The sequence below is a fragment of the Hyla sarda genome, chromosome 9 (assembly GCF_029499605.1).
Source record: "Hyla sarda isolate aHylSar1 chromosome 9, aHylSar1.hap1, whole genome shotgun sequence".
Classification (NCBI taxonomy): domain Eukaryota; kingdom Metazoa; phylum Chordata; class Amphibia; order Anura; family Hylidae; genus Hyla; species Hyla sarda.
In genome coordinates this window covers 7,285,580-7,295,343 of record NC_079197.1, presented here as the reverse complement: position 1 = coordinate 7,295,343, position 9,764 = coordinate 7,285,580, and the positions used below count along the sequence as shown (strand labels likewise).

At 45.6% G+C, this 9,764-nt stretch overlaps 1 protein-coding gene across 1 annotated transcript in view; it reads right to left on the bottom strand.

Moving 5' to 3' along the window:
* Positions 1-8,582: 8,582 nt before the first annotated feature.
* The window catches only part of PNPLA7 (patatin like phospholipase domain containing 7), a 197,610-nt gene continuing 196,428 nt past the window's right edge, over positions 8,583-9,764 (bottom strand). Inside the window, 1 exon segment of the mRNA XM_056540343.1 lies at positions 8,583-9,383. Coding sequence (XP_056396318.1) covers positions 9,306-9,383 — 78 coding nt within the window. The 3' untranslated portion in view covers positions 8,583-9,305.

Here is a 9,764-nt window from a genome sequence, read left to right as displayed (position 1 = left end):
CGAGGCGCCCTTAACTTAATATTTGGTTGCACATCCTTTGGAAAAAATAACTGAAATCAGTGTCTTCCTATAACCATCAATAAGCTTCTTACACCTCTCAGCCGGAATGTTGGAGCACTCTTCCTATAACCATCAATAAGCTTCTTACACCTCTCAGCCGGAATGTTGGACCACTCTTCCTATAAGCATCAATAAGCTTCTTACACCTCTCAGCCGGAATGTTGGCGCACTCTTTCTTTACAAACTGCTCCAGGTCTCTTATTGGAAGGCGCCTTTTCCCAGCAGTAATTATAAGATCTCTCCACAGGTGATCAATGGGATTTAGATCTGGATTCATTGCTGACACTTCAGAACTCTCCAGCGCTTTGTTGTCATCCAATTCTGGGGCTTTTTGACGTATGTTTGGGGTCATTGTCCGTCTGGAAGACCCAAGATCTCGGACACAAACCCAGCTTTCTGACACTGGGCTGTACAGTGCGACCCAAAATCCATTGGTAATCCTCAGATTTCATGATGTCTTGTACACATTCAAGGCCCCCAGTGCCAGAGGCGGCAAAACAACCCCAAACATCACTGACCTCCCCCATATGTCACTGTAGGTACTGTGCTCTTTTCTTTGTAGGCCTCATTCCATCTTCGGTAAACAGTAGAATCATGTTCTTTACCAAAAAGCTCTATCTTGGTCTCATCTGTCCACAAGACGTTTTCCCAGAAGGATTTTGGTTACTCAAGTTCATTTTGGCAAAATATAGTCTTGCTTTTTTACGTCTCTGTGTCAGCAGTGGGGTCCTCCTGGGTCTCCTCCATAGTGGGGTCCTCCTGGGTCTCCTCCATAGTGGGGTCCTCCTGGGTCTCCTCCATAGTGGGGTCCTCCTGGGTCTCCTCCATAGTGGGATCCTCCTGGGTCTCCTCCATAGTGGGGTCCTCCTGGGTCTCCTCCATAGTGGGGTCCTCCTGGGTCTCCTCCATAGTGGGGTCCTCCAGGGTCTCCTCCATAGCGTTTCATTTCATTTAAATGTCGACGGATAGTTCGCGCTGACACTGATGCTCCCTGAGCCTGCAGGACAGCTTGAATATCTTTGGAACTTGTTTGGGGCTGCTTATCCACCATCCGGACTATCCTGCGTTGACACCTTTCATAAATTTTTCTCTTCCGTCCACGCCCAGAGAGATTAGCTACAGTGCCATGGGTTGCAAACTTCTTGATAATGTTGTGCACTGTGGACAAAGGCAAATCTAGATCTCTGGAGATGGACTTGTAACCTTGAGATGGTTGATATTTTTCCACAATTTTGGTTCTCAAGTCCTCAGACAGTTCTCTTCTCCTCTTTCTGTTGTCCATGCTTAGTGTGGCACACACAGACACACAATGCAAAGACTAAGTGAACTTCTCTCCTTTTTATCTGCTTTCAGTGATTTTTATATTGCCCACACCTGTTACTTGCCCCATGTGAGTTTAAAGGAGCATCACATGCTGGAAACAATCTTATTTTTCCGCAATTTTGAAATAATAATAAACAATAAAAAATCATTTTATCCAGCCCATTTTTGGAGTTTGGTGACATTATGTCCAATTTGCTTTTTTTTTTTTCTCCCTTTTTTGGATTTAAAGGTCTGTTCTCAATCCGCCTGTGTAGTCCTCTCATTGTCAGTGTGGTTTTTCTCCAGGTCCCCCCTCCCCCTCCTGACAGGAAGTTGTGCAGTCCTCTTAGTGACAGTGTGATGTCTCAGCCACACCTCGGCTCCACCCTTCTCCTGACAAGTCGTGTAGCCCTCTAATTTTCTGTATGGTGTGGTCTCAGCAGGTTCTTGGCTCTTCCCTCTCTGACAGTTATATAGTCCTCTCATTGTGGTGTTGTCTCAGCAGCTCCCTCTCTCCTTAAAGGTAGTTATATAGTCCTCTCATTGTGGTGTTGTCTCAGCAGCTCCCTCTCTCCTTAAAGGAAGTTATATAGTCCTCTCATTGTGTTGTTCTGTTGTCTTTACCTATTGGAATCACATTTAACCCCTTAACAACCACCCCCAATTTTTTATTTACACTAAGAAATCTTGGCCTGAATATTACAATTTTGGCACTTTTATTATCCACATACCCTTGTTTTGTGAATGACAAAAAGTATTTAAAACAGGTTATAAATGTGTCTGAGGATTAAAACAGGAATAAAAATTTGGCGCATTTCATGACAAAGTGGAATGTCTAAGGATAATGAAGAGTAGTGGTTGCCAAATTGCGGACCTCCAGCCTTTGCAAAGCTACAACTCCCAGCATGCCCAGACAGCCAACAGCTGTAGGTCCATAGTTTGGAGACCACTTGTGTAGGGGTATGAATGTATGATGTGGTTCCTCCACAATGATGGCGCTCGAGGTGCGTTGTGTTCCTCATCACGCGGAGCCGATTTGATCCTATAATTGAATGTTTTGTGCTCCCAGCTTTAGGGATTTGGGCAATTAGATGTCGATTGTGGTGTAAATCTCAGATACGGGATTGAATGCAAATAACACCGCCGCGCTGATCGTTGCCTCCTGACCGGGAATAGAATCCATTTTGGATTTATTTTTGGAATACACTGAGCTCCGCCGGTGAATGGGGGAAAAAGATGAGAAATTCATTCATACAATGGGACCAATTTCAGCTGCAACTTTATTCATCAACCTGTGACTCTCCAACCATTACAAAACTACAACTTTTGGCAGGACCTGAGGCGGCATTCTGGGAGATGGAAAGTTGTCTCTTTTATGGCACGAATATTAGATCTCACTAAATTGGGTTCTATCATAGTGGTCCCAGTGAATATCACACATATACAGTCACTGGTCACTTTATTAGGTACAGCTGTTTAATTATTAGTACAACTAACTAGTCAGCCAATCACATGGCTGCTCATTTAGGCATGTAGACATGGTTAAGACAACTGAAGTTTAAAACGAGCATCAGAATAGGGAAGAAATGAGATGCAAGTGACTGGGAACGTGTAGTGGTTGTTGGTCCCAGAAGGGCCGGTCTGAGAACTTCACCCATCTCTAGGGTTTATAGAGAATAGTCCAAAAAAGAGAAAATATCCAGTGAGGGGCCCGTTGTGTGTGAAAAACAAAAACATTGCTCGTGTCAGAGGTGAATGGGCAGACTGGTTCAAGATAACAGAAAGGCAACAAGAACTTAAATAACCACTGGTTACAACCAAGATCTACTGGATACAATCTCTTACCTCACAACACGTCCAACATTGGAGCAGATGGGCTACAGCAGCAGAAGACCACACCGGGGGCAACTCCTGTCAGCTAAGAACAGAAAACTGAGGCAACAATTCACTCAGGAACCAAAACTGCACAATATAAGATGGAAGAACGTTGTCTGGTCTGAGGAGTCTCCATTCCAGCGGTGACATCAGATGGGGCAGAAATTGGTGTAAACAATATAAAGCAAAGATCAATCCTGCCTTGTATCAGCGGGTCAGGCTGGTGGGGTGTAATGGGGGGGGGGGGGGGGGACATTTTCTGGGCACTTTGGGCCCCTCAGTAACAATTGATCCTGCTATAAACACCACAACCTACCTGAGTATTGTTACTGACCATGTCCGTCCCTTTATGACCACAGTGTCCCCTGTATCTTCTGATGATACTTCCAGCAGGATAATGCCCCATGTCACATGACATCATCACATACAGGACAATGAGGTCACATGACATCATCACATACAGGACAATGAGGTCACATGACATCATCACATACAGGACAATGAGGTCACATGACATCATCACATACAGGACAATGAGGTCACATGACATCATCACATACAGGACAATGAGGTCACATGACATCATCTCATACAGGACAATGAGGTCACATGACATCATCACATACAGGACAATGAGGTCACATGACATCATCTCATACAGGACAATGCGGTCACATGACATCATCTCATACAGGACAATGAGGTCACATGACATCATCTCATACAGGAGAATGAGGTCACATGACATCATCACATACAGGACAATGAGGTCACATGACATCATCACATACAGGACAATGAGGTCACATGACATCATCACATACAGGACAATGAGGTCACATGACATCATCACATACAGGACAATGAGGTCACATGACATCATCACATACAGGACAATGAGGTCACATGACCATCTCATACAGGACAATGCGGTCACATGACATCATCTCATACAGGACAATGAGGTCACATGACATCATCTCATACAGGAGAATGAGGTCACATGACATCATCTCATACAGGGCAATGAGGTCACATGACATCATCTCATACAGGACAATGAGGTCACATGACATCATCTCATACAGGACAATGAGGTCACATGACATCATCTCATACCGGACAATGAGGTCACATGACCTCGTCTCATACAGGACAATGAGGTCACATGGCATCGTCTCATACAGGACAATGAGGTCACATGACATCGTCTCATACAGGACAATGAGGTCACATGACCATCTCCTACAGGACAATGAGGTCACATGACCATCTCCTACAGGACAATGAGGTCACATGACCATCTCCTACAGGACAATGAGGTCACATGACTCCAATGGCCTCCACAGTCACCAGATCTCATCCTATAGATCACCGCTGGCATGTGGTAGAACTGGAGATTCTCATCATGGATCCGACAAATCTGCAGCAACTGCTGAGCAAAATATCTGAGGAATGTTTCCTGCAGCTGGTAGAAAGGGGTCCGACCGTGGACTAGCAAGGTGGCCCTGATAAAGTGGCCAGTGAGTGTGTGACATGATTTACCCCTTTACATTTACTGCATGGTCACCTATGGCAGTCTCCAGTTGTTCTGGATCTGTGGGGGTCTCCAGGACCCCCCGTTGTTCTGGATCTGTGGGGGTCTCCAGGACCCCCCTGTTCTGGATCTGTGGGGGTCTCCAGGACCCCGAGTTGTTCTGGATCTGTGGGGGGTCTCCAGGACCCCCTGTTGTTCTGGATCCGTGGGGGGTCTCCAGGACCCCCTGTTGTTCTGGATCCGTGGGGGGTCTCCAGGACCCCCTGTTGTTCTGGATCCGTGGGGGGTCTCCAGGACCCCCTGTTGTTCTGGATCTGTGGGGGATCTCTAGGACCCCCTGTTGTTCTGGATCTGTGGGGGGTCTCAAAGACCCCCTGTTCTGGATCTGTGGGGGTCTCCAGGACCCCTTTTCTGGATCCGTGGGGGTCTCCAGGACCCCCTGTTGTTCTGGATCTGTGGGGGTCTCCAGGAGCCCTTTTCTGGATCCGTGGGGGTCTCCAGGACCCCCTGTTGTGCTGGATCTGTGGGGGTCTCCAGGACCCCCTGTTGTGCTGGATCTGTGGGGGTCTCCAGGTCCCCCTGTTGTTCTGGATCTGTGGGGGTCTCCAGGACTCCCTGTTGTTCTGGATCTGTGGGGGTCTCCAGGACCCCCTGTTGTTCTGGATCTGTGGGGGTCTCCAGGACCCCCTGTTCTGGATCTGTGGGGGTCTCCAGCACCCCCTGATGATTCAGCGTCAGACAATATCTATAAGTTGGAATAATCACAGGACAACGACTGATCATTCTCCATAGATCTTTAATATAATAAAACTTGTCCCGCACTTGTTCTTACATATGTTTCTGCAGTTTATGTTCCTCGGCTGGACGAGCCCCCCGGCCCCCCCAGAGACTGTGGCTCATCTTTGGCTATAAGTGGTTAAGTGTCAGAATTTGGCAACTGAACAAACAAAAAGAAAAAATATTGAGCAAAACCGCAGAAGGCGTGAACGGTGCCGAAATGTGATCATACACTGCAGCGGCCATCGGGCGTTCTCTAACACTACAAGTCTCAGCAGGACCAGGACTGCATCCTTCTGTTAACCCTTTACCAAATGCAGACTACAGATTTGTATCAGAAGCAAATGCTCGCACCTCTGCCGATCGGGTTATTTGAACAGGAAAAAAAATAATCCCCCCCCCTCCCGTAAGAGGAAACGTGTGACCAACAAGCCCCTTAGTCAGTGCTGTTATTTGGGCTCTTTTTGCACCATGTCTTTTGTTGTATGTTTTCATATGTGCTTTCAGAAGTCTCCATAGACCAGCATAAGTATGGAAAGACGGAATCGATGTTCAGTACAGCTCACCTTAGCCCAATTCTGTGCACGGATCCGCACTCGGGAAAGCGCTAGTATTCAGTGTAGACAAACAAATGATGGTTCCGGCAACAGATGAAAATTTGCAGCTTTAATTTCCGTATCAAAAAGTAGACATACATCACACAGTAAAACCGACTCCCTCCATAGTCATACACGTTTCAAGCGCATGCGCGCATGCGCTTGAAACGCGTATGACTATGGAGGGAGTCTGTTTTACTGTGTGATGTAAAACGTTACCTTTTGGACAAACGTGAGCATAAAACATGAAGTAGTCCTAATAAAAAAAAAAAAGATATCTCCAGCTCCTATACAAATCAGTGCCATCTCCATGGTAACAGACTACACAAGAACCTGTGTTGTCTGATCCTGTAGCCATATTGCCATCTCTCTGTCTACTGCTTCTTGGACAAAACATGGGGTGAATAGGACTAAGTCTCCTACGCCACAGGTTATATATCGGCTATATACATCCGGGGACCCGACATTATAAATAGTCTATGCAGACCTGTGTGTCTCCATGGCAACAGACTACACCTAAACCCTGTGTAGTCTGATCTTGCAGTCGCACTGCCATCTACCCGGCCCTTACATTGGGTAGGTTAGTAAGAAGCAGGATCAGACTACACAGGGTTTTCATGTAGTCTGTTACCATGGAGACGGCACTGCTCTGTATAGGAGCTGGATGGAGCTTGTATCTGTTTTAATGGAGACAACTTGTAAAGCTGCTTCAGGTTTTATTCTAGATGCGCTGGAACAAAAAACACAAACAGACTGGTAGTAGGGGGTGGGCAAGTGCTTTAAAGGGGTACTCCCCTATCCTGTGCCAGATCGCCGGGGGGTCTGACTGCTGGGTTGGCACACCTCCACAGCGTAGTCTCTATGGGAACATGGAGGGGGTACCCCGGCCCTGCGCTCCATGCACAGGGAAATTCGGGTGTCATTCTGGAGATCTTTAAGGGGTCCCAGAGGTCAGACTCCCTGTGATCAGTCACTTATCCTCGATCCTGTAGATAAGGGTTAAGTCTGCAACATTGATGTACCCCTTCAAAGGGGTACTCCGGTGGAAAACTTTATTTTTAATTTTTTTAAATGAACTAAATTGAAATCTCAATCCTTCCAGTACCTGTTAGCAGCTGTATGCTACAGAGGAAATTATTTTCTTTTTGAATTTCTTTTTTGTCTTGTCCACAGTGCTCTCTGCTGACACCTGATGCCCGTATCAGGAACTATCCAGAGCAGCATAGGTTTTCTATGGGGATTTTCTCCTGCTCTGGACAGTTCCTGATACGAACTACAGGTGTCAGCAGAGAGCACTGTGGACAAGACAAAAAAGAAATTAAAAAAAGAAAGGGATTTCCTCTGTAGCATACAGCTGCTAAAAAGTAATGGAAGGGTAAAGATTTTTTAATAGAAGTAATTTACAAATCTGTTTAACTTTCTGGCACCAGTTGATAAAAAAAACATCGTGATGCTAGTTCACAGCCTTAAAGGGGTACTCCGGTAGAAAACTTTTTTTTAATTTTTTTAAATGAACTGGTGCCAGAAATTTAAACAGATTTATAAATTACTTCCGTTAAAAAAATCTAAATCCTTTCAGTACTTATTAGCAGCTGTATGCTACAGAGGAAATTCTTTTCTTTTTGAATTCCTTTTTTTTGTCTTGTCCACAGTCCTCTCTGCTGACACCTCTGTCCGTGTCAGGAACTGTCCAGAGCAGCTTAGGTTTGCTATGGGGATTTTCTCCTGCTCTGGACAGTTTCTGATATGGACACCAGGTGTCAACAGAGAGCACTGTGGACAAGACAAAAAAAGGAATTTAAAACAAAAATAATTTCCTCTGTAGCATACAGCTGCTAAGAGGTACTGAAAGGATAAAGATTTTTTTTTAATAGCAGTAATTTACAAATCTGGCACCAGTTGATAAAAAAAAAAAAAAAAAAAAAAAGTTTTCCGCCGGAGTACCCCTTTAAGGCCAGCTACAGTAATGGATGAAACACTTATGGGCAAATCCACAGTGGATGAAGAAAACAATACACGGAAAGCTGAGGTCACATACACAGAACAGACGAGACGCAATCAGATTGTACATGGCCGTCTATTCCATCTGCCAGAACCCAGAGTACCCCTTTAAGTAAGTTGTATGAGGGTCAGCCATGTACATGTTGGTTAGTCACGCCGATATTTACATCTACCATTAATATTAGTCTAAGTTTTACATGTGCAAATCAGCGAGTGTGTGAACATGACCCAACTATAATCTCTCCTCAAGCTTCTACTCTACAGCTTGTGGCCCCTCTGGGCATGCTGGGAGTTGTAGTTTTGCCACACAGCAGGTTAGATTTTTATCTCTATAACTTAGTATTTCCCAACCGGTGTGCCTCCAGCTGTTGCAAAACTACAACTCCCAGCATGCCTGGACAGCCTTCGGCTGTCCAGGCATGCTGGGAGTTGTAGTTTTGCAACAGCTGGAGGCTCACTGGTTGGTTAACACTGCCCTAAAACATCTTCTAGCCTCCGTTATATATTCATTCAACCGACCTATAAAAAAATCCCACCCCCTGGAGCTGGTAATCTAGGCACTTAGATACAGGAGGGCTATAGATAAATAACAAAACTACTTCAGCTCAGCACAATTTGCATATATTTAATCCCCCTCCCTCCACAAAAAAAGAAGAGACACTATAGTAATCTGCCTACCTTATTCAGTCCCTTTTGGCGTAGGAGAATTTTTGGATTATTTAGTGATAGATACGAGAGTGCTGGATCCAGGACGACCCTATTAACCTGTCCCGGGGCCGCCCTTGGCACAGAGACAACACAAACCCCCTAGACTGGCATATCTGCTCGCCAGGTTTCGGATGCCTCTAAATGAATGCCCTTATTCAGGGTTTTTCAATAATGAACCAGTGTAATCCCAGATCTATTGTACACGGAGACTGCTCCTTCCTTGTATCGTCACTCGATAGCTAAGGTGCTGAGATGTATGGACTCCTTAAGGCTTGAACATTTTCCCTCTAGCAGGCGAGGAGATCATGTGACATCACACTTTCTATTAATTGTATTGCATTTGTTATTGGCTCCGTCAGGGAGGAGTACAAGGCCCATAGGAATAACTAGAACCGTAGAAAGTAAAGGAACCCCTCCCCTGAGGGATCACGGCTCCAACTATTAACCATTCAGCTGTCCTCTGCAGTCTTGCCTCCCGGATGCCGTCTGACAGAGCGCTGTCGTACCTCCATGTCCGCTTCATCATCCTGTATAGATACAGAACAAAGTGGGGTTTTATTCTGTTCCGTATGGATGCTTCCGCATCACACATATAGCCTAGAATCCCTTGGTAGCTTCTTATCACCTTGAGAACAATAGGACCGGGCATCTGAAATCCAACATCTCCCATCCTTACCCAACATCACCTGCCAGGAGCGAGTAATGAGGACCCCAAACACATTAGATGGTCAGCTATTAAAGGGGTACTCCACCCCTAGACATCTTATCCCCTATCCAAAGCACCCAAACACACTAGATGGTCAGCTATTAAAGGGGTACTCCCCCCCCCCTAGACATCTTATCCCCTATCCAAAGCACCCAAACACATTAGATGGTCAGATATTAAAGGGGTACTCCACCCCTAGACA